The 25,463-nt window shown below is 40.2% G+C and overlaps 1 protein-coding gene across 1 annotated transcript in view; it reads right to left on the reverse strand.

Moving 5' to 3' along the window:
* The window catches only part of LOC122808674 (alpha-2-macroglobulin-like), a 1,311,252-nt gene that overhangs the window by 493,148 nt on the left and 792,641 nt on the right, over nt 1-25,463 (reverse strand). Inside the window, exon 10 of the mRNA XM_044079652.1 lies at nt 21,826-21,892. Within this exon, the coding sequence (XP_043935587.1) occupies nt 21,826-21,892 (67 nt within the window). The remainder of the gene's footprint in view (nt 1-21,825; nt 21,893-25,463) is intronic.

The following is a 25,463-nucleotide window of genomic DNA, read 5'->3' on the forward strand; positions in this document are numbered from 1 at the left end:
CTACCAGTCGTAGGTATTTCAGCTCCATCATTTCAAGTTTCCTCAGCTGCTTTACTTCATGAGCCTTCCATTTTGCATTCCAGTCATCTATCATTTGTCGAAGTTCATGTTCGGAGTCAGCTTGCATTGCCACATTGCCTCATACAGCAGTCTTGTTGACCTGTCCCTACTGAATGTTTTTTTATTGTCCATTACTATTATGAGCAGTTAACCATAGCGCAACATATGCTAAAAATACACAAATTAGAAATCACAAGCCTTTAGACCCGTATCTATCCTCCCCACCATTAGAATCATTTTTGAAAGTATAGCTTTAAAAACAACTCACAGGATATGCAACAAAATGCAGCTTCCTATGCCTCCATTAGCACAGGCTCTGCTCAAGGCAAAGCTCTATGACACCCCTTGGCACACTCACTGACGATATCCTCTACAATATACATGAGGGCCTCTTAAATGGCTCAGCATTTACTGATTTTGCCAAGGCCTTAGATCTGGAAGATCATGATCTACCATGAAATTAATTTCTTAATGCAGGCATTAGCGCTGATGCTCTAGCTTGACTCAAACAATTCCTCATCAACAGATATTTTAACATAAGATAGGATCCACTATTTCTCCCTCCTGATCTCCTTACCTAGCTAAAGGCATTCTCAAAGGCTCAGTTGTCCTCTATATGATGCATTTATCCCTTCCACCATGAAAAAGCAGCTAGATGAAGACCCTTCCCAGGTTTCTAGTTGGTTCATTCATAATCCACTTATCCTAAATGTCATAAGAAACAATTCTATGATTTTTAGAGAAAGACAAAAACTCACAGCTGCCCCACATAACCCTACCACTTTAGTTAACTAATGCATTGAAAATATCCAAGAGTGTGTCTCTATCAAACTCTCAACATCTACTAATATATTAACTTAGCAAAATCAAAGATTAATTGATTGCTACTTTGCTAAAAGAAAATTTCTCCTTCAAAGGTAGAATGACCTTTTGCAAGGGTATCCTGTTAGCTCAGCTTAAATGTAAACTATCAATGTTTGTCAAATTCTTAAAAAAAAGTTAACATCTCATCAGATCACTGCAACCAACATCTGTGTCTCCCTAACCCAAACACCACCTCACATTACTGAGGAAAGCAAAATGGCTACCAATATGACAGAGCTGCACCTTATTAATAGTACCTCAAACTTAGGCTCCTTTCCATATTTTGCTAGCAGAACAAAAGGGCGCCCAGTTACAACCTAAGATTCCAGTTCTTTTCCACTCTGTCCTTACTAACACCAAGGAAAAGATTTCACTGTATGGATTACAAGCTTCTCTACTATGACTACTCCCATAATTTGGGAATTTCCATCATCAAAACTCATATCTCCTTCTTTACTAGATTTCCATGGACAGCTCAAACAATATCTGGGAAACAAGTTACATTTAAATGTTTCCTCAAATGTAGTAACAGATAATCATCATATTTCCATTTTCTGATCGACAACTCTCCTCAAAAACATAAACCAATGCAACAAAAGATACAGGAATAATTCCCTTTTATTTTTTCTCTCTTCCTGTTCTCCATTAGCATATATATATATATATATATATATATATATATATATATATATATATATATATATATATATATATATACCATATATAAAATCTTTACTCTTACTTTGTCCCGTCTTTCCCCACTCCCATCATGCTTAATATGTATATCATAGTTAGCAGAGTGTTACTGCAACATTTAACTGTTATGTGACTTACAGAGCTAAAGAGACCTGTCAGTAGCTGCTTCAGCTATAATTTTCTTATATATACAACTGTAAATATTGCATGTAAGACTTCATTTTTGTTATGCGCTATTCTCTTCTGTTTTTTTCTGTTCTTGTGCCTGTATTGTCTTTCCTTGGCTGACATGAAAATGGTCCATGTGGACCAGGGTTATATCTCACTAACAAATGAAAATAAATAAATGAGAGCTAAGGTGGCAGTTAAATTAATATTGCATTAAAAAGTAGTCATAAGAGAATATGGCATTTTTAAAATCATGTTGATTAATAAATGTTTTTTATCCAGTTTTTCTGTGTTGTAATGATATAAGTGTAGCTGCCACTGGAAAATAATTTTTTAGAAGATAAAAGTATATTGAGCAGCTACAGAAAAGCAGTACATTGGCCATCTTGTGTCACTATTAACCAAATCTGTAAGTTAACAGAGTTAGTAATGACATTTAGTGCCACAATATGATGCTGTCCTTTCGTAACAGCTTGATTTACCCGAGGCAGAGTACTAATCACAACAGAGCATTTACATACTCAGCATGAGACAAAGTAAAGCACAAAACAGACAAATAAAGTGGTTACAGACAATACACAGAATCTGCATAAAAATCACAACATTGTAGGACATTCAGAGAGCTATAAGAAATATGTAAACAACATCATGTGAATGCTGGGTCAGCAAATATACATGTGCTGCCTGACAATTCTAAATGAAATATGTCAGTGTGTAACTGACAATATGTAAAAATCGGATGGGATTTAATGAAGTGGGGGAACAGGGAAAACTGAAGAAGAATGGAAGGTAAAAGAACAAAGGAAGACAAAGATAGAGAAAATGTGTGAATAATAAGAAGGGTGGAGGGAAATATATTACAGTATGGTACAAAAAAAGGCAGATGAGCATGATTTTTCAAAGAAGGATGAACAGAATGTCAGGAAACACTTCTGACTGAGGAATGAATTAATATATTTCAGTGATGACTGAGCAGAGGAATGGGATGGAATGGACACTTCCGATATTAAAGGTCTGTTGGTAAATGAGTTTAATTTTCAGTCTAACAAAGAATAAGTTATTGAATGTGGGTCAAGCTTGGTTGGAATTGTTATTAGTTGAATCAAAGAAAGTTTAGAGTTTGTTATACTAGCCTTTTGTACTGCCAATTAGAGTATATGCTGAACTAAAATAACAGAATTAGTGTAGTTATATATGGGGATACAGAGTCCAAAATAATACAAAATTTAGTATTCAAGTTGTGAAGGCTAGCAGCATAGCTAGATAGAATTTTGTAGATAACCCTATATCATTGTAAATATTAATATAATCCACATGCTTGTGTAACAAATGTAAACAAAAATGTGTATATTCTGAGCTTTAAAAATGTAACCACAGTGCACTTTGCTAGAAGAAAGCTCATAAGTCAAGCATTTTATGACTGTTTGATTTCAAACTTGGAGACAGGATGTTTGTACTAGAAAGGTCTGCATTATTTTCAAACAAGAGATAATTACTAAGGCTTTACATATAAAATGTCTTTTATTGCTGTGGCTTCCTGGCCAGGTGCAGCTTAAATAGAAATGATAAAAATTTATGTTCTGTGAGTCTGGAGAACTAAATCAGAGAAGTGTCAAGAATGATGTAATGTGAAATGACTCAGCAGTACTGTGTATTGTTAGTTTAAAATTTTCTCAGAGAGAAAGAGCATTTTGGATTTTGTCTGAAGCTGACAACAACTCACTAGCACTTTGCCTTGTAAGCAAAGTTATTTAGGACTTAGTATTTTTCTTAGAGTTAGATAGGAATTTAGCCAGATTAGTCTAGCTGTTTTTATATATTTATGTCAGACTATCCTACAATATTGTTTTAAAGTTCCTTTTTTTTCTGAACTCTTGATTAGCACAGTGTTAAATTGATGAGATTTGTCTTGTGCTTTTATTATTTATTATTAAATATTTTTAAACCTTTCAACTGTGGCTGTTTTGTGAAGAGATAATTTAAGCTCTCAGAGTACATTGCATGTATTTGGTGATACTGTCCAAGCCACTCCAATAGTCTTGCTATTTCGTCGCACTTACTAATGGGACAACAGTAATATTACACAATGAAATTAGTCACCCTTTGGGTAGGGCCTTATAGTAGTTGATAAGAGTAGTTGGTGGCAGAGATTACTACGTTATAGCCTGACAACAGGGGGAATAGCTGGACAACCTGTGACAGCCTTCCCCAGGAGTGTCTGTGTGTTTGTATATAAACCAAATCTCAAAGTGTGTGTGTGTGTGTGTGTGTGTGTGTGTGTGTGTGTGTGTGTGTGTGTGTGTGTGTGTGCATATGTGTGCGCGTGTGTGCACGTGTTTGTGTGTGTGTGTGTGTGTGTGTGTGTGTGTCTGTGTGTGTGTGTGTGTGTGTGTGTGTGTGTGTGTGTGTGTGTGTGTGTGTGTGTGTGTGTGTGTGTGTGTGTGTGTGTGTGTCACCTACTTGGACAAGGACACGAAGCACTGGTTGGACAGAGAGGGTACCGGACGTTTTGGCTTGACTACTCGGCTGAGATCTAAACTCTATAGCTGTGCCCATGGAGAGTCTTATTGGGGATCTGGAGAGAAAGGGAGAAACTAGCCCCAGACTGACTGTGATCTCTGCATGCTCTGAAGGGAAACTGTACTTTACTGTGGGTGTACTTGTTATCTTTCCCAATGTGTACGTCCCTCACTGGTGCTAGTGGTGAGGATTGAGGCTCCTTGATTACTGGGTCAGTGCACGGGTGTCACATATTAATTGTTTGGCAGCAGTGGGATACCCACATCAGATATTAAATTGTTTGATAGAGGTGAGTTAGCCACATCACATACTAATATGCTTGCAGTGGTGTGGATAGTGAATTTGTGTAGCTTGTGTACAGTGATCACTAAAGGTGTTTCTGTACTCTAAATCAGCCATGCAGTGAATATTCAGAGTTCAGATCACAATTGTTTTATTTCTTTTGCTAGCTTAGTTAGTTTGGGAGAGCAAGCAAGCATGTCAGCAGAGGAGTATGGTAAGCTGACAAAGAGCCAGTTGGCTGAGATGTGCCAGACTAAAGGACTGGTGCATGGAAACCTGACTAAAGCAGAAATTATTGCAGCTTTGGTCACAGCTGCATCAGAGAATAGCAATCAGTATGACCAGACTGGATGTGTAGCTGTACAACACTCAGAGAATGGACAGGTCAACCTTTTTGTAGAGGGCTTAAAAATCCATCTGGAGCTAAAGAGACTTTAGTTAGAGGCTAGGCATTTGGAAACAGAAGCAGAAGAGAGACTGAGATGCCTACAGGCTGAAGAGAATGAGAAACTGCAATGCCTGGAAGCTGAGGAGAAAGAGAGGCACAGGCAGCAAGAAAAGGAGATGCTGACTCTTCACCAGAGTCATGGAGGTAATGAGAAAAGGAGTAACCTGACCTCAGTAGCACAAAAGGTCAGTAAATTTCTTCCGCAGTTTACAGAGGGGGATAATCTTGATCATTTTATTCATATATTTGAGAGGATATGTAAACAGTATGATGTTGACTAAAGGCTGTGGGCACAGTTCCTGACCCCCTTACCCCATGGTAAAGCTGTAATTGTGCTGTCTAAAGTATCGGATCATGATTTTTTTGATTATACTGCTGTTAATTGTCTGCTATAATTTTTTAAGCTAACACCTGATGCTTATAGGAAAAAGTTTTGTGAGCATAAACGCAAGGCAGATGAAAATGTTTGTGAATATGTTTACTGAACTGAGCACTTATTTTCACAGGTGGGTGAGTGAGTGTCAAGTCACCAATTTTGAAGGGCTGCCAGACCTTTTGGTAAGGGAACAAGCTCTTAGCACTTTGCCTGAGGACATGAGGATCTGGTTAGCTGACAATGTGCTACTTCAGATGAGTTGGGGAAGAAGGGCGACCTATATATAGCACGCAGGGCATCACTGCATAGGAAAGGGGCACCCAGTGCTGCTTAAGGGTCTAAAGGAACCCATAGTGGGCAACTCAGACTGCCCCAACAGAATCTGCCAGTAGAAGGGGTAGCCACTATTCCAGGTATACATCCAGCACCTAGGGTTAAATGTTTTAAATTCAACCAGTGTGGCCATGTAATATATAGATGCCCATGGAGGCAAGGTGGTAAACAAAAGGTAGGAAAGACAAAATGCAAATAGTACATTGTCTTGAAACAACATGGGTAACAAACTACCATCCTGCAGATGTCCTGATAGGGAAGGATCTTGATGAGGCAGTACCATGTGTTTATGCAGTTACATGTAGTCAGGCTAGGATACAAGAATGTGGGTCTGGTAGCCTGGGGGAGACTCAGTCAGACCGCATACTTGCAGCCAGGACTGGTGAGGTGGTTACTTCAGAGTAGGGGCTACCCTGTAGCAGTGAGACTGAAGGTGAGCTACAGCTGCTTGTGGGTACTGATGGTATCTTGGACAGAGTGACTGCAAAGGTAGAGGTAAGTAGTAGTACCCAGGCTGACAGTGAGGCACCACTGTCAGAGAATGCTAGACTTCCTGTGGAAGGGGAGCTGAGAAGGGTTACAAAGAGAGAGTTGAGACAGGCTCAGCTGTCAGACCCTACATTACAAGGCCTGAGGCAGGTAGCTAATGAGGCACCTGATTCTCAAGGGAAAGGGGAATCTGTATACTGGGACAAAGGGTTACTGTATAAAGAGTGGATCCCTGAGGGAGGACTAGAAGGTGACAGAATACAGCATTTGGTAGTGCCTAGAGCCTACTGTCTGGCACTTCTAGCCCATGATATTCCCTTTGCAGGTCATATGGGCATAAAATGTACAAAGAGACATATTATGCAGAACTTCTATTGGCCTGGAATTTCCAGAGACATAACAGGGTACTGCAGGACCTGTGAGCAGTGCCAAAAGGTAGGCAAGGCAGGAGACAAGGTGAGAGCTCCTTTGATGCCTTTTCCTGTGATTGAGGAGCCATTTCAGAGAGTAGCTATGGATATTGTGGGGCCTCTGAGTACCCCAAGTTCCACAGGGAAAAAGTATATCCTAGTTGTAGTAGATTATGCTACAAGATACCCTGAGGCAGTGGCTTTATCCTCCATTGAGGCAGAGACGGTGGCAAATGCTTTGTTAGAGGTTTTCAGCAGGGTAGGCTTCCCAAAAGAAATACTGTCTGTCAGAGGTGCCAATTTCATGTCAGACCTGCTGGCTTGTCTTTAGAAGTACTCTGGGGTGAATCACCTGAAGACCACCCCTACCATCTCCAGACTAATGATCTTGTTGAGAGGTTAAACTCTATAATCAAGTCCATGCTACAGGCATTTGTAGACCTGTTTAAGAGGGAGTGGGACAAATATCTTCCCCATCTGCTGTTTTCGTACAGAGATGCTCCCCAGGAATCCACAGTTTTTTCATCCTTTGAGTTGCTGTATGGGCATATGGTGAGGAACCTCTAGATTTAATTTGAGATGAATGGGTGAATGAGTGTGAAACCCACAAGGAGTCTCTTGTGGCATATGTCCTAATCCTCAGGACAAGGCTCAGGGAACTCATGGGCTTGGCCGAGGAGAACCTGGCAGAAGCCCAGCAGCAGAAAAAAGTCTGGTATGACAGGAATGCTTGAGCTACAGAGTATACTGTAGGGCAGCAGGTAATAGCTCTCATTCCTGTCAAACACAACAAGCTGCAAGCAGCCTGGGAGGGACCCTACAAGGTGATAAGGAAGGTCAGTGATGTTAACTACATGGTGGAACTGCTAGGCAGGAGGCAGAGGCTCAAATTGTACCATGTTAACATGAATAAACCTTATCATGATAAGGAGGCCCTTGTGCTGAGTATTTGCAGTTAATTGCAGGCGGAGTCTGAGGGAGATCTGGTGACTGATCTCCTCAGTGAGGTTTAGACTGACACCTCAGTGGAGGGGGTAGCAATGTCCCAGTAGCTATCTCCTACTCAGATTTGAGAAATCCAAGCAGTGATACAGGAGTTTGGGGACATGGTCACTGGGAAACCAGGGTGCACCCACCTGGTGCAGCAGCAGGTGGATACAGGACCCCAAAGGCTTATTAGGCAGGCCCCTTATGGGATGCCTGAGAAAGTCAAACAGACTCTGAGGGAGAAAATACTGGAAATGTTGGAACTGGGGATAATTCAAGAGTCCAACAGTCCCTGGGCCTCCCCAGTGGTGCTGGTGCCAAAGAAGGATGGTAGCACCAGGTTCTGTGTGGACTACAGGAAATTAAATAGTCACACAGAATCAGATGCTTACCCCATGCCTAGGACAGATGAAGCCCTAGAGCAGCTGGGTGGGGCTAAGTATCTTACCACCACTGATCTTACCAAGAGTTACTGGCAGGTGCCCTTGACTCCCAGCGCTAGGGAGAGGTCAGCCTTTGTGACTCCTTTTGGCTTGTATGAGTCTAAAAAGATGCCCTTCAGGATGAAAAATGCCGCGACTTTCCAGAGGCTGGCAGATTATATCCTAGCAGGAGCAAGAGGTTTGCCTTGCTTACCTAGACGATATTGCCATCTACAGCCATTCCTCACAAGAGCACCTTCAACATGTCAGGGAGGTGCTAGACAGACTACAGAGGGCAGGTTTGATCATTAATCCCAGAAAATGTCAGGTTGGTATGGCAAAGGTCTCCTACCTGGGACATAAAGTGGGGAGTGGTAAGATCAGGCCAGAACCTGCCAAAGTAGAAGCCATTCAGGCATGGCCTGCACCTGTTACCAAAAAAGCAGGTGAGGGCATTCTTATGGACAGCAGGGTACTACAGAAGGTTCATCCCCAGTTATAGTACCATAGCTACGCCCTTCACAGACTTGACAAATAAAAACAGGCCAAATAAGGTAGTGTGGACCTCAACATGTCATCAGGCATTCCAGAAGCTTAAAGAAGCTTTGGGAGGACCCCCTGTGTTAGCCAGTCCAGATTAAAGCAAATAATTTGTTGAGCAGGTGGATGCTTCGAACAATGGGGGGTGGGGGCTGTACTTAGCCGAATTGCTTCAGAGGGAAAAGAGCACCCAGTGTTTTTTCTCAATTGTAGGCTTCAACCCAGGGAGGAGTGCTATGCAGCTGCAAAAAAAGAATGTCTAGCCATAGTATGGGCACTGCAGAGACTTCAGCCTTATCTGGATGGCACAGTGGTGCAGCGGTAGCATTGTCGCCTCACAGCAAGAGGTTCACCGGTTTGATTCTTGGCTGGGGTGCCTTCTGTAAAGGGGTCTGCATGTCCTCCCTGCATTCATGTGGGTTTCCTCCGAGTGCTCCGGTTTCCTCCCACATTACAAAGACATGCATCTGGAGTGCTTCTCCTCGGGCCTCCACTGAAAATTGGCTTTGTTCCAAGTCGGACTTCCTGGTTAACAAATGTTGAATAAATAAATAAAAATAAGTCTGTATGGAAGGAAATTCACTGTAGTTACAGATCACAATCCCCTAAGATCGTTACACTGAGCCATCCAGCAATATGCCAAGTTACTCAGATGGAGACTATTGTTGTAAGCATATGATATGTCAGTGCAGCACAGCAGTGGGATTAGCAATGCCAATGTAGATGGGCTCTCAAGAAAGGGAATGGGGTAAGGTATACTCAGATTGATCTAACTCTCTCAAGTAACGTTTCTCAAGGGTCACTTGACAAACTAGCTTGAGTTCTCGGGGGGGGGGGGTATGTGAAGGCTGCCAGCCTAGCTAACTAGAATTTTGTAGATAACTCTGTGTCATTGTAAATATTAATGTAATCCACAGGCTTATGTAACAAATGTAAAGAAAACTGTGTATGTTCTGAGCTTCAAAAATGTAACCACAATGCACCCTGCTGGAAGAAAGCTGATAAGTCAAGCATTTTATGACTGTTTCATCTCAAGCTGGGATACAGGATGTCTGGACTAGCAAATTCTTTATATTGTTTTGAGGCAAGAGATAATTACTAAGGTTTTACATGTAAATGTCTTTTATTGCTGTGGCTTCCTAGCCAGGTGCAGCTTAAATAGAAATGTTAAAATTTTAAGTTCTGTGAGCCTGGGAAACTAAATCAGAGAAGTGTCAAGAATGGTGTAATGTGAAATGACTCAGCAGTACTGTGCATTGTTAATTTAAGACTTTCTCAGAGAGAAAGATAGAACATTTTGGATTTTGTCTGAAGCTGACAACAACTCACCAGCACTTTGCATTGTAAGTAAAGTTATTTAGGACTTAGTATGTCTCTTAGAGTTAGATAGGAATGTAGCCAGATTAGTCTAGCTGCTTTTCTATATTTATGTCAGACTATCCTACAATATTGTTTTAAAGTTCCTGTGATTTCTGAAGTTTTGATTAGCACTGTGTTGAATTGATGAGATTTGGCTGGTGTTTTTATTATTTACTATTAAATATTTTTAAACCTTTCAACTGTGGCTATTTTGTGTAGAGATAATTTAAGCTCTTAGTGTACATTGCATGTATTTGGAGATACTGTCCAAGCCAGTCCAGTAGTCTTGCTGTTCATCATACTTACTAATCAGATAACAGTGATATTACACAGTGAAATTGGTCACCCTTTGGGAAGGGCCTTATAGTAGCGGATAAGAATAGTTGGTGGCAGTGATTGCTACTTTATAGCCTGGCAGGAGGGGGGGCATAGCTGGAGAGCCTGTGCCAGCCTTCCCCAGGAGGATCTGTGTGTTTGTATATAAATCAAATATCAAAGTGTGTGTATGTCAGCTACTAGGGCAGGGACACAAAGCACTGGTTGGACAGAGAGGGTATTGGAGGTTTTGGCTTGACTACTCAACTGAGATCTGAACTCTATAGCTGTGCCAGTGGGGAGTCTTATTGGGGATCTGGAGAGAAAGAGAGAAACCAGCTTCAGACTGACTGTGATCTCTGTGTGCTCTTAAGGGAAATTGTACTTTACTGTGTGTGTACTTGTTATCCTTCCCAATGTGTACACCTCCTCACTGGTGCTAGAGATGAGGATTGAGGCTCCTTGATTACTGGACCAGTGCAGAGGCATCACACAAATACAGGAAAAATGTAGATGATATTAATAGCAAGTGTTACACAGCCTTCTATTAGACAGGATGATGTAAGTTTTTCCAGTTCTGAGTCAGTCCTATTTGGAAAGCTAGCTGTTAATGATGAAGGTTAACTGTGAGTAATAAGTAAAAATAAAACTTGCAAACATGTACGTTAGTACCTTCTATTCTCCATACAGCCATATCAGTACTTACTGATTCCACTGACATCTATGTGTATCACTGTATTGCAATAAAACCTCACATTAAAAAGGACAAGCTCCTTCCAGGTTTTGTACCAGGTAAGTGGTGAACAGCAGCAGTTATCCCTCTGCATATGGGAGGACCTTCCACAGACACAGGCAATTAAAGACCCATAAGTCTGCCCAACCTCATATGCAAAGCAATAGAAAGAATTATCATGGAATTAATCAACAAAGACACAGGGAACTTCCAAACACTAGACATATCTTATTTTGGATTTGTCAAAGGCAGATCATCCTTACTCAACCTGATGGACTTTTTTGAAAAGGTCACAAAAGCAATGAACAAAGGTAAAATGGTACTCATTACCTACCCTGACCTGGCCAAGTCCTTTGACACAACCTCACACTCATACATAGCAGAAAAGCTCAATAAATTAGAAATAGACCCATTTCTCACCTGATAGATTGCCAGCTGACTCATAGATAAGGCAAAGGACAACAACATTTGGGAAGCCACCTCCACAAAAGGACCCCCAGGGTTCAGCATTAAGACCTCTTCTGTTTGAAAGCTACTTCTCAGAAGTAAAAGTCAGTACTGAAGGGCACTGGCTAACTAAGTTTGCAGATCACTGCAAGCTAGGAGCAGTGATCGAACACCCAAAAGACTCAGCCATTCTACAGGAAGGCTTGCCCAGACAAATAACTGGTGCCAGCCTTGTAGACTTTAAAACTAAATGCCAAAAAATGCACTATCATCTCCTTTGAAAAGAAGGCTCTGCCAAGGAACTACCTCATTGACATCATGCCCTTAAGAGTTGACTCAGTAGTTTGGGATTTTTGGACAAAGACTTAACTTTTGACAAGCATGTGTTCATTGCAGTAAGGAAGTCCTTCTATATTGCACAGCTCATAAACAAGGGGGTAGATAAACAAGGGGGTAGATAAACAAGGGGGTAGTTTCTAGATTGAGGGACATCATTATTCCCCTTTACTTAGCCTTCATTTGGATTGCCAGATGGCTCACAGATAGCTAGTAGGAATGTAATGCCCCTCCTGGTATGCATCTGTTCAGGCACATTCCACAAGTGGAACTCCTGCAGCAATACCTAACAAAAAGGATACAAGGCCTAAACAATGTGTTTTGCATGGACTTCCTCAAAGCCCTATCGGTACATTCAGTCTGTGACAAACTGCTAAGAAGTGACCTGTGTCTAGCATAGAAGGCATCCTCATACCAATTACTGACGGAGTTACTTTATATCTGCAAGTCAAATGTTATCAGAAATACTTAGGTTCATGGGTTCATAGGTTCATAGGTTCATAGGTTGGTACTGGGCTATCTGCCTGAAGGCATATATTAGCCAGCCACGTTGTGTGGTATTCACTGCCCCTTTAGTAGTTCCCTAGTAAGACTAGCAGCTAGTACCCTTGGCCCCTATCTAGTAGTGCTGTTGGTGTTATCCCCGGTGTGAACTTTCTGTTACCCATCCACTCATCAAGGTTCCTCTTGAAGAGTGATAGTGAGGGGCTCTGTCTTATGTAGATCGGGACCCTGTTCCATAGTAAGGGAAGTCTCTGCAAAGGGAATCTATCCCTCCAGCATGTTCTATTTATTGTTGTGTTGAGCTTTATATCCCTAGAGTGTGTAGCCTGAGTAGATTTGGTTTTGCTAAGATGGAGCATGTTCAACAATTCTGGGTTGGACATGGCTCTGTACGTTAGACAGAGATTGCCTCTGAGAAAGTGGTATGCAACAGAGAACAGTCTTAGCTTTTTCAATCATGCTGCATAGGGCAACTGTTTGAGGTCAGTAATCCTCTTGGTTAGATACCTCTGTGGCCTCTCCAGCTGCTGGAGATGTCTACCCAGGTACATTCCAATTGGTGCATTGTACTCAATAATGGGTCTGATGAGGGAAGAGTAGAGTGGCACCATTACATCCTTAGATCTTGATGCAAACCCTTTCGTGATCAGATGGGTCACATAGAAGGATTTTCTAACCACTTTGGCAACATGGTTATCAAAGGAAAGCTGACTATCTACTTGGGTCCCTAGATCCCTTATTTCTTCTTCAGCTTTCAGGGGATTACCTCCTATGCTGTAGTTTGTGGGTACTCTGTTTTTTCCAAAGGGGATTACTACGCATTTTTTTGCATTTAGCTTGAGACCATGGCTTTGACACCATGCATCAGTCTCATTTAGGCCCTTCTGGAGGATCTCCATGTCGGCCGGAGACTCTATTATAGCACCCAGTTTGCAGTCGTCCACAAACTTAGTCAGCCACAGCCCTTCCGTGCTTGCCCGTACTTCTGAGAAGTATATGCCAAACTTGATGAAGGAAACTAAAACTCTTCTGCAACATTAACATAATGGATTGGAGGGACAGGTATATCCTGCAGAGGGCACCACTACCCATCCACATAAAACAAAGCTCTTTCCTGACCACATTCTTGGACGAGTGGATAGGAAATAGGAAATTTTCCCCAGGACTCCCCCTGTACTACTAATGGACAGAGGCAGCTCCTAACTGTTTTATCCCAGTGTACAGGCCCTTCGCAGATATCTATGTTTTGATCTAGTAATTATCACTAAAGTAACATGTAACATATAAATATAGATCTTGGAAAGGGTTATGTAAATCTAAACTCTTACAGGATTGGTTAATTTTAAGCACCAAATCGGATAATAGGCTAGGCATAAAATGGCCTGCAAGGGCAGTTAGCTTAGTACTAACCTAACCTATGAATCTATGAGAGTCAAAACACTCTTAGGTTGGCTAGCTGGCCGCATATACATACCTGGCCTCATACTTGTTTTCATTTTTTACATTTTCTTCTCCCACTACAATGTCTGATTCCCCAGCCAGTTTCCACCTCTTTCACTGTTACAGCAACCAGTGCAAAGCAAAATGCACACAAGCACGGGAATTTGTGCAATAGTATAACTGTAGTCATTTTTCAAAGCAATACTCATTTATTAATCAAGTAAGCCTATTGGACACACAATCCCTTTTCGGGGCAACTGGGCAACAGTGTTTGATTAAGTGGATTACTCAACATCACAAAGTAAGCAAATGAGAGCTAAGGGAGTCAAACCCTGTATTACAGGAAGGACAGCCTTAACCATTTGTGCCAAATGCCAGTATAGAGACAACAAATGTTTCAAAATTTAAGGGATAGGCTCAACATGCCAGTGTGGGAGCTATATAAATGTGTCACAGGTTTTAGTAAACTGGAGTAAACTGTGAAATGCAGCTGAACCATAATCTGAAAGTTTCTTCAGACACCAGTTTATGCTTAGAATGGTAATAAGAGAGAGAGTGCATAGTCCGTTACGTAGGTTTCACGCTTTCAAGAAATCTAAGTTGCTTTTCATGTAAAAAGGAAACATTAGCCTTATTTTACATCTGTTTCTGAAGCTGAACAATCTAGATTAGGACTGTATTATTTTAAGTGTGCCAAGCTGCCTTGTTTCCATTTTTCTCGCTTCTTTTATCTGGGGATGACTACATTGTACAATTAAGGGATGCAAGTTTAGTAACCACTTTATTAACAGTTCCTTTTAGAGGCTTAAGTTTATTAAGTAGATGCAGAATAGCAGTAAAGCAGCCATTTTTTATGAGTATTAGTCAGGTCTATAAGCAATCAGAGCTGATAATTCCATTTATTGGAGTAATATTACATTGTGCTTTGCAATAGTTTTTATTTATTTACATATTTATCTATCGGTTTTAAATTTAACTGAAGTAGAGTATTGATCTCAATAGACCTTTTACAGGCTCAGTCTGAGACCAAGTAAAATACAAAACAGACGTATAAAGGAATTACAGACAGTATGGGGAATCTGCAAAAACTTTAGGAAATTATGGGACATTCAGCCAAAACAGAGAGCTGTAAGAAATATGAAAACAGCATCAAGAAAAGGTTAAATGTCAGTACGCATACATGCACTGCTTAAGCTGGTAATTCTTAACACTAAATATGTTAATGTAATTTACAATGTGTAGAAATGAGCATCGGTTAAAAGAAGAGATGAGTGAGAGAAAATTAAAGAAGAATGGAAAATAAGAGAAAAAGGGAAGAAAAGCAGAGAGAAATGGAAAATGGGGGAAAAAAGAAGGGTGGAGTAAATGAAATGGGAAAATATATTATGGTTTGATACAAATAAGGTAGTATGACCATAATAGAACTCAATGAAGGGAAGGAAGAAGAACATTTTTGACTGATGAATGAATTAATGTATTTCAGGGATGACTGAATAGTGAAAGGGGCACTTCTGTGGGTTGGGCTTGGTTGGAATTGTAATTAGCTGAATCAAAGAATGTTTAGCACGTTGCCCAATAGCCTGTTGTACTGATGATTGCATTGTATGCTAAAGTCTTGTAAAATAACTGAATTAGCATAGTTATATCTGAGGGCATAAAGTCCCAAATAATATTAGATGTAGTCATACAAGTAGGGGAGACTGTAGATTACATTAGTAATGAGTTTAGGTCAGCTTCCTATTAAACAACAAGAAGCAAGCTATTTCACTTCTGAGTCAGTCCTATTTGGTTTAGCAGGCTATTAAGGATGCACATAAATTGTGAGTGATAAGTAAATGTAAACTGTAAAAACACATACAATAGGACCCACTGTTCTCCCCGCAACTGTATATGTTCTCATACCCTTACCTAATTCCATTGCTATTTGTATGTGTACCACTGTAACATAATAAAACATTTGACTAATAGGAGAGTAAGAACATCATTAGGCTGGCTCTCTGGCATTCTACACACACACACACACACACACACACACACACACACACACACACACACACACACACACACACACACACACACACAAATACACACACACACACACACACGCACACATGCACACACGCACACACACACACACACACACACACACACACACACACACACACACACACACACACACACACACACACACACACACAAACACACACACAGTGGCATACTTTTCTCCACACACTACAAACTTTGAACAAGCAAACCCACCAGCCAGTGTCTACTTCATTCACTGTTACAGGCATGAATGAAAAGCAGAATATGCACAACAGTGGGGATATTTTTTTCCCAGGGAAGTAGGACAATAAATATATATGCATTAAAAGTGACAGGAAAACATTGGAAATAGACAGTGGGGATCACAAAATTGGATAGAATGTGAAAAGTGGCTATACTTGGACGATCCAGTGAGTACATGCCAGCAAATTTACTAAATACTCTTGTATAGCAGGCATCCAACAGGTCTACTTGATATTGCTAGAGACCTAGAAAAACCTGGGAAGAAGAAAAAACAGCATTCAACTGTTACGAACTATAGCAACTTAAAAGAAAGGCCAGTGGTGATGTCCAAAGTGAAAACAAACATGCTCAATAAGTGCAGGAAAAAGAGATCAAATCAGGAGACGAACTCTGCAGATGGTAAGAACTGTGCTCAAAAGTGGCTGTTTATGCAATTACAGAAAATGTACTTCAGAGAAATGTTAGTCACAATGGGGAAAGACCTAATTTTCCACTAATTTGCATGTCTCTGAATTGGTTGTATACCTCTTATCTCTACATGAGTTGACAAAATGTCCCTGATGTATCTTCTTATTTTTGTCCTTGTCTTTATAAATCATGGATCCTTGCACAATACCAAACGTTAGAGTTTCAGTCTTCTTTTTGTTTGTAAAGATCATAGATTTGCTAGATGTTTTGCTCTGTCATCTTTTGAAGTGAGTCCAAGTCTTCTTTCTTCTTCTTTTGACTTTTCCTGGTTAGGGGTCATCACAGTGGATCACCTGTCCGCTCATGATTGGAAGTGGAGTTTTACAGTGTTGAGTTGCCTGCCCAGTGCCCAACCTTCCACAGAAGGCACACAAATGCACACACTCATGCCTAGGACCAATTTAGAGTGTCCAATCCACCTACAGCATGGCTTTGGGATGTGGGAGGAAACTGGAGCACCTGGAGGAAACCCACGAGACCACAGGGAGGACATGCAGACTCTGCACAGAAGGCACCCCAGCCGAGGATCGAACCGGAGAACCTCTTGCTGTGAGGTGGCAACGCTAACTGCTGCACCACTGCGGCCGCCCTTTGAAGTGAGTCCAAGTAGTAGTTTAAAACTTCTCCCTGGTAGTGTTCCTCCCAGCTTTAATAAAATCTCATAGCACAGCTTGGCAGACCCCCTTCAAAAACACACCCATCCTTTTTAACTGTCCCTGATTTTATGGAAGGTTTCAGGTGTTGCCTCCTATCTTTCTCCAGTTTCTTGTAACTCATGGACCACTGCAGTCAATGAATAATGCCAGACATTAGAGTTTCATACTTCTTGTAGTATATGAAACAAAGCCTCTTCAGTTAGCACAAGCTCTGACCTAACAAGCCGTGCCCTATGTCCAGGGTGCAAGGCTTGAAACTTTTTATTTGACTTTTTTTTTTTTCAAAGTCCTAAGGTAATATGTTAAGAGTATTTTTGGCTTAGTAACCCCATATACCTGGAAAACAGCAATAATATACTGAAAATTATAGAGATGTGACAATTTGGGAGGGGCATGTGGGGATGAATGTTATATTGGACAGATTATGATGAAATGAATCCTGCCTTATAGTAAGTATATAACTTCTGTATCCTATTTCTTCAGTCCATCTAATCTGATAGCTGGGAAAGAATCCCAAGCTACCTTACATCTTGGAAGGAGTCATGACAGGATATGTCTAAGTACCAAAGTGGCAAAGGCTGCACTGTTCCTAGAAATGATGTCCAGTTTGTAATGTTTGGAGAACGTGTGAAGTGTGGACCAAGTGGCTGCTGCACAAATATCACGAATGGAGGAGTTTCTGCAAAAGGCTGTATACCTAGCCATGGACCTTCTGGAGTCCTGTTACTGGCAGGGTAGGTCAATGAGATGCAGTGTAGTAGCCACTTGTATAGAGTTTGTTTTATAATTTGTTATGCATTGTTTGGAGCAAATGACATGAACAGTTGAGAGCCTTTTCTGAAATTTTGATTCTGTGCAGATAAACTCTGAGTTGTCTGTGAACATCCAGTACATGTAAAGGTACTCTCCCTTGTTAGAGTAATTTGAAGGAAACCCAGTGAGTTTGATGGATTGATTACTATTGTTTTCATCTTTAGGATACATGAAAGATTCTTTCTTAAGATGACCTTGTCCTTATGGAAGATCAAGTAAGGTGGAGAAATTAACAAGGTATGCTGTTCTAATATTTGTTTAGCTGATGTAATAGCCATGAAGAAAATTGATTTCTAAGAAAAATACTTCAAATCTGCAGGGGAAGCTGGCTCAATTGGAGCCTTTGTTTGAGCTTTCAGAATGAAATTGAAATACCAATCCAAGGTATGACCATTACTGAGAGGGCAAAGGAGGACCAGTCCTCTGAGAATGCTTTGCACACCTTATGAAAGGTTAAAGTACTATTATGGAAACCCTGAAAGTAGATGGAAATGGCAGTGATTGCACTTTAATTTTTGGGGAAAATAGAACCAAACTAAAAGACAGAAGAAATGTAGGACATCTACAATGGATACAGAATGTGGTTCTAATCCTTGGTTAGATGTCCAAATGGAGAATCTTTCCCATTTTCTGCAGTATATCTTCTGAGGGACTTCTTCTGAAAAGCAGTAAGAATGTGGATTACATTTGCCAGAAACTGAAGAATGTTTGGCCATTAAAGGAAATGAAGAAACGGTATGGTTAACTTGAGGTTTTGAGGTCTGGGTGTGGATGAGGTGTGAACATAGATGCAAGCACTCATCTACAAGCCAGGGGGGGGGGGGTTCTTCAAGTGAGGTCATAGCAGGGGAAACCAGTTCTGTCTCCACCAGAATATTATGCAACAATGTGGATCACCTGTGATTAGCAGGAATATGCCTGCTGAAGGAATTAGGTTATGAGAGGTAGAGGAAAAAGGCAGAAAGGAGACCAGGGGAACAATGGCAGATTAAAACATCCCTGGGTGACTGTCTTGGAGAGAAGAACTTGGGAAAAGTAGCTTCTCCTTTTTGTGTTTCAGGGAGAGGTGAGCAAGTCACATCAAGGCAGACCCCACTCAGTGAAGGTTTCCTGAGTCACTGCCTGGTTGGTGGACCCCTTGTGTAGTAATAGGATTGATTGCCTGAGTCTCCCTGCTAGCCACTTGGATTTCTCTAGAATGGGTGTTGCTATTGGATGGCAACTTGAATCTAGCAGACCATTGCAATTGCCACTGCCATGAGACTTAGCACTCTTACTTGTCTGTGTATGAAAGTAATTGCCATTGCTGTTATTAGTTCAAGTTAAGCAATCTGATGATAGTCTATATTTGTGTAAAGCCAACTTGAATACTTAACTGGGTCTGTCTTTAACACAACCATAAGGTGGCTATAACTGATGAGTATGTTCTTACACTTGCAAGCAGAGCAAACATTCACTGAACACCATTGAATAATACAAGACAGCTTAAAATAGGTTCTAGATCATGAAATAACAGCAAAACAGCAAGCTGTCCTGCACCCTCTTACATAAAGCAGCTCAGAGGTGTCAGTGAATTGCTCCCCACCCCAAATGTATAAGCCAGATTTCCATTTATGAAATCTGAGCTAGGGACAACCAGTTGAGCTGACAATCCTGCAATCTGCCCATATCTGCTTCTTGTTAAAGACTGTGGGTTTGCATAATGCAGTGGGCTGGTGTCCCATCTGGAATAAATGTCTCTAACATGCACCCTCTGAGGGCTGAGATACACTCCCTAAAATGGATAATGCAGGTAGTCAGAGGATGAAAAACCTCACCTGATCAGCATTTGAAAAGAAGTGGGTTGCCACTATAGGAAATCAAGTAAAATAAAAACTTACTGGATAAAAGATAAACCTGCAGGTGAGGTTTAGGCCTAGGGACCAAAACCTCATCTGCAACATAAATAAGACATGTTGGAGGAACAGGTATGTGTTTCAGAGAGTACCTCTTCTCTGGAACAGGGTTCCTAGTCACATAAAGCAGAGTTCCTCCAAGCACTTATTCAAGTGCAACTTGGATCAGAAGGCGGGGAGTCATACATTTACCAATGGTCCAATACCTATGTCCCTATAAGAAAGAGGAAGCTTGTAAATGCTTGATCACTCATACCCAGTCTATACCCCCTATAAAATGAGTGATATCAGAACTTTTCAAATACATTTGGGAAGCATGGCTAGGGTTAGAAAGGCCCTCTAGGGTTCTTAGCCTAATAATCACTTATGAACCTGTTGAGGTACATGATATCATTAATATCATAGGATCACAGGATCATAGGAAGGTTACTAGGCTATCGACAGCAAGGTAATTTCAACTCTAACCATTTCAGCCCAATGTAATACCATAGATACTCTATTCAATACCCAGGACTGTATTTAGTAATGACTGTCCATGTCCAGGAGGGTTGTGGGCACTATCTCTGGTAAAAATTTACACTGTCCCATCCACTCATCCAGGTTCCTTTTGAACAGTGTCACAAAGGTGCTCTGTTATACATGAATTGGCAGCCTATTCCAAAGATGCAGCAGTTGCTGGGAGACATATCTGTCCCTCCAGCATGTCCTATTCTAGTTGCAGGCCATATTTACATCCCTGGAAGAGGTAGCTGTAGTCCTGTCTGATTTATAGATGTCCAGAATATTCATTAAGCTTGGGTTGGATATTGCTCTGTAAACCAGGCATAAGTGTCCCCTAAGAAGTCTATATAATACTGAGTATAGTGACAGCAGGGACTTTAGTCAGTCTGTGTAAGGCACATCCTAGTGTCCCTTGATCTTCTTAGTTAGAAACCTCTGAGGTCTCTCCAATTGTTGCAGGTGCTTTGTACGGTACATGCAGAAAGGGGTGTTATACTCAATTATGGGCCTGATTAGTGACGAGTATAGAAGGGTTATAACCTCCTTTGCTCTAGAGGTGATGACTTTGCTAATCAAGTGTGCTTTGTAGAAAGCCTTCCTTACTACAGTAGATACATGAGGGTCAAAGCTAAGGTTGCAGTCTACTTGTGATCCCAGATATCTTGTCACTTTGTAGGTACACAGGGTATTGTTGTTAATCTGATAGTGTGAATGGACATTGTTTTTATTGAAGGGAATGATGATGCATTTCTTTGCATTCAGTTTGAGGCAGTGACTAAGACACCAGTCGTTGGTCTGCATAAGACCCTCCTGAAGTAGTTTGACATCATTTGTGGATTCAATAATTGCACCAAGTTTGATGTCATCTACAAACTTGGTCAGCCACAGCCCCTAGGTTTTGACCTGAACTTCTAAGAAGTATATACTAAACAGTAAGGGGCCCAGCACTGACCCTTGTGGCACCCCAATGGTGACAGGTCTACTGGTTGACATGGAGTCACCCACTTTTATAGTGTGTAACTGGTGTGTGATCCATCTGACAACCCATCTTACAACAAAGGGGTATACTTTCAGTTTGCTAACTTTATCGGTAATGCCCAAGTGTGGGATTGTGTCAAAGGCCTTTGCCAAATCGAGGCATGCTGTGTGCACAGATTTTCCCTCTTCAATGATCCTGGTCACATTTTCAAAGAAATTCACCAGGTTTAACAGTCAGGATCTGCCCTTGACGAAGCTGAATTGAGATGGATCATGTAAACTACAACATTCAGATAACAGATGTGAACCATCTGTATCATATATAGACAGACACACACACACACATACACACACACACACACACACACACACACACACACACACACACACACACACACACACACACACACAATTAAAAATAATTGTTTACTGACTGCTCTGGCTAAACAATGGAAAAAAAACAACACAAGAGACAAATCATTTTGTTCATACTAACCACCATTTGTACTTATATTTCTTCGTATGCTTCCTCCTAGAACAATTCTTCTTCTATTTGACATAACCTACAAAAGAAGCAGAATTCATTAGTTCCATATGCACATTTTGCATTTTATTATACTTGTATTTAAATTTCATTATCCTCTGTCATCCATTCCTTCCCCTGTCATCCCCTACTCAACATGATTCACCTGTTTTTCAAGGAGTGGAATTTATTTACTTGCATATCACTCTTTTTCATCCCAAGTAATTGTACCGTGAGTATTAATATGTTTTTACATATTTACTGATTTCATTATGGTACAACAAAAAGAGTACCTGTTGCTCAATGATCAGTAAAAACATGAAATGTTTATTCTAAGAAAAATGTACACCTGCATATGCTTTGTGAAATCTGCTAAACTGTAATGCTGCCTTGCATCTGCACCTTGGTGCATGAATACAGTGCAGTTCTGTGTCGGTTTTGTTTCCTGTGCAGGTCAGAGAAATACAAGGGAATATGCTGTTTATGTTCAGTAAACAAAACGGATAACAAAAACAACAAAAAAGTGCATAAACAAGCAGCTGTCAATGAATGATGTTTCACTGTACAAATACAAAAATAGTAATATGAAATTAGGTCACTTAGAAAAAAATATTGGTTAGGATCTGAAGGACAGTTATAAATTCTTATGTTAAAACTTTTGCAATGATACTCAGAAAATCATTACAAAACAAAAACTATTGACAGTTCCATGAGTGTGCTTATAGGTTTTTGGTACCAAGTTTTGGATATTCTTAACCATATACAGAATTGCAGGATTTACTGAAATCAAGATCAAGCCTCTCTCCACTAAGTTGGTTGGCTTCTAAATGATTTTTGTCTGTTTCTTTCACAATTTAAATCAACAGAGGGACATGTTTATATCCCAGTGCCTCACAATACTTTGGAGTAAAGTTCCTCTACATGTTAAACAGTGTGACTAATTATTGTCCTTTGAACAAAAACTAGATTACTAAATGGGTATACAAAAAAATTACTCTTGTGCATAGATCCTGCATCAAACATACAGTGTGAGAAAGGCTTCCAGGAGGCTTTGGTATACTGGCTGGATGTATGACTATCCTTGCCAAGACATCCCATCAGTTAGTAATTCTGCAACAGTGATCTTGGAAGGACATCTCTGGTAAGTAGAGGGAAGGCATACAAAAATATTCCCATTTATGGGAATAAAAAGGCATTTAATTGTCTTCCAGTCTAACCTACAAGTAGTCCTGGAACAGAAGTTCTTCAGCTGTCTGTTTTGAATAGTGGCAAAGAGATCTACTTGAAGAGTTTTTTTCACAGATGGATCAATTCCTGGAAGGCCCTGGATCTAACTGCCATTTGTGAGGGTATGTCCCGGTCTTGTTCAGCTTGTCTGACACAATGTTTTGATCTGACAGAATGCATGCAGCTTGAAGGGACAAACTGAACTGAGTTGCTAGAATCCAGGCTACCATAGCTACTCAGCAAATGGGGGGAGTGGTAACACTTGTTTCCCCCTTGTCTATGTATGTAATCCATCATTGTGGTCTTGTCTGATTACTAAAAAAGGTCTCCTGGTTTCCAAAGATGGTTGACATTTGTGTATTTTAAATTACCTTCTTTGTTCCACAGCCCCTGTACTTTTATTCCCTTGGACAGAGCTTTGCAATCAAAGTCTGAAGTATCTGCATTACTGACTGAGTGGAGGCTGGCAGGAAGAAGGGAAGACCAGAGTTGAGAGACTACTGATTCACCCACCAATCTAGCTCCCATTTTACAAAGCCCTGCACTAGAAGTTGAAATGATAGAGGAGACTGGTGTTGGCTCCAAACTGACTTGACAAACCATTAAAACTTTCTCATCTGGTGTTGGTCCAAGGGAACTGGGACACTGGGACATCAAACCTAGAATTCTTAGATATTCTGTGGCAGATGCTAGAGTCTGGTTTGAAAATAACAAGCACTGTTCCCTGTAACTCTCCACTTTCTCTTAAAGAAGGAAAGCCAACACAAGTGTTGTAGCTAGAAAACATCCTAGAAATACTATCTCTTGAAAGGGAATAAGAAGATTTCTCTCTGTTGACATGAAAACCCAAGCTGAGGGAGCTTCTGACTGATTTTTTAGAAGAAACTGAAATGATACAGGTCCTTGGAATGGGACAGTAATTTTTGAGTTAGTGTATTAAGGCAAAGACAGAGCTTCAAAAGGACTGAGAATATATACATTTCCAGATGGTGTGTGTGACAATTCATCTGTTTAAAGTAAACTGACAGATGTTTAATGACGCTGGATGTAGGTTACACAGAATTTTAACAGAACAAAAAAACAGCAAATTAATCTGTGAACTACTAGATGAAAACAGTATGATTTAAATGTTAAGCTCAGAACAGAAATCATATGAAGTTTCCACCAACAAATTTGAGTTTATTGCGTTTGTCCTTTCGATGAAAGGACGTCACACATAACATGTGCGACATAATGAAGGTAAACTATATATATATATATATATATATATATATATATATATAAATATATATATATATATATATATATATATATATATATATATATATATATATATATATATATGTATATATATATATATATATATATATATATATATATATATATATATATATATATATATATATATATATATATATATATATATATATATATATATATACTAAGCTGAGTCCTCTTCTATATCCACTATAAACTATAAACACTTGCCCAGCATGAGGAATTATGCCCTTTCTCCACTGTAGTGTGATCCTGGAGTTGGTATATATATATATATATATATATATATATATATATATATATATATATATATATATGGGTCCACTACAGAATCCCGAAAGCTCATAATCCCGAAGCCCAAAATCCTGAGACCAAAATCTCGAAAATTCAAAATCCCGAAAGCCCAAAATCCTGAAACTCAAAATCCTGAAAACACAAATAATGCTAATATGTCACTATAAAGACACTAATATCTACCAACTGGCCCTGACCCTAACCCTAACCCTAAGGTCCATCACTATCGCACACTCACCTGACCCACGCTCTAACCCTAACTCACTTAAACCGCCCCCAACCCCAATATTTGTCACTATTGCATACATGCCTAACCTGCGCCCTAACCCTAACTCACTTAAACCGCCCCTAACCCTAACATAAAACCAACCGCACACTTACCTGAACCCAACGCATGACCTAACACCACAGGGCTAACAATAGCAAAGCCACAATGACGTCAGTATGTCCATTTTGTGTTTTCAAGATTTTGAGTTTCAGGATTTTGGGCTTTCGGGATTTTGAATTTTCGGGATTTTGGTCTCAGGATTTTGGGCTTCGGGATTATGAGCTTTCAGGATTCTGTAGTGGACCTATATATATATATATATATATATATATATATATATATATATATATATATAAGGGGGTGTGGGGGACATAGCCCCCATCTTGGTGGTTTTTAGAAGGTGTGGTGAGTGTTCATGTTGTTTTGGGCAAGTGTTTACTTACCCTAGTTAATCTTACATGGTTCGATGTTTCCTGTTTCACAATTGTCGTCTTGATATTTTTGTGTTTGTGTGATTCCGGGATATAGAAGGTAACCCATTATA

The sequence above is a fragment of the Protopterus annectens genome, chromosome 8.part0 (genome assembly GCF_019279795.1).
Source record: "Protopterus annectens isolate FY-2018-M chromosome 8.part0, PAN1.0, whole genome shotgun sequence".
In the NCBI taxonomy this organism is placed as follows: domain Eukaryota; kingdom Metazoa; phylum Chordata; order Ceratodontiformes; family Protopteridae; genus Protopterus; species Protopterus annectens.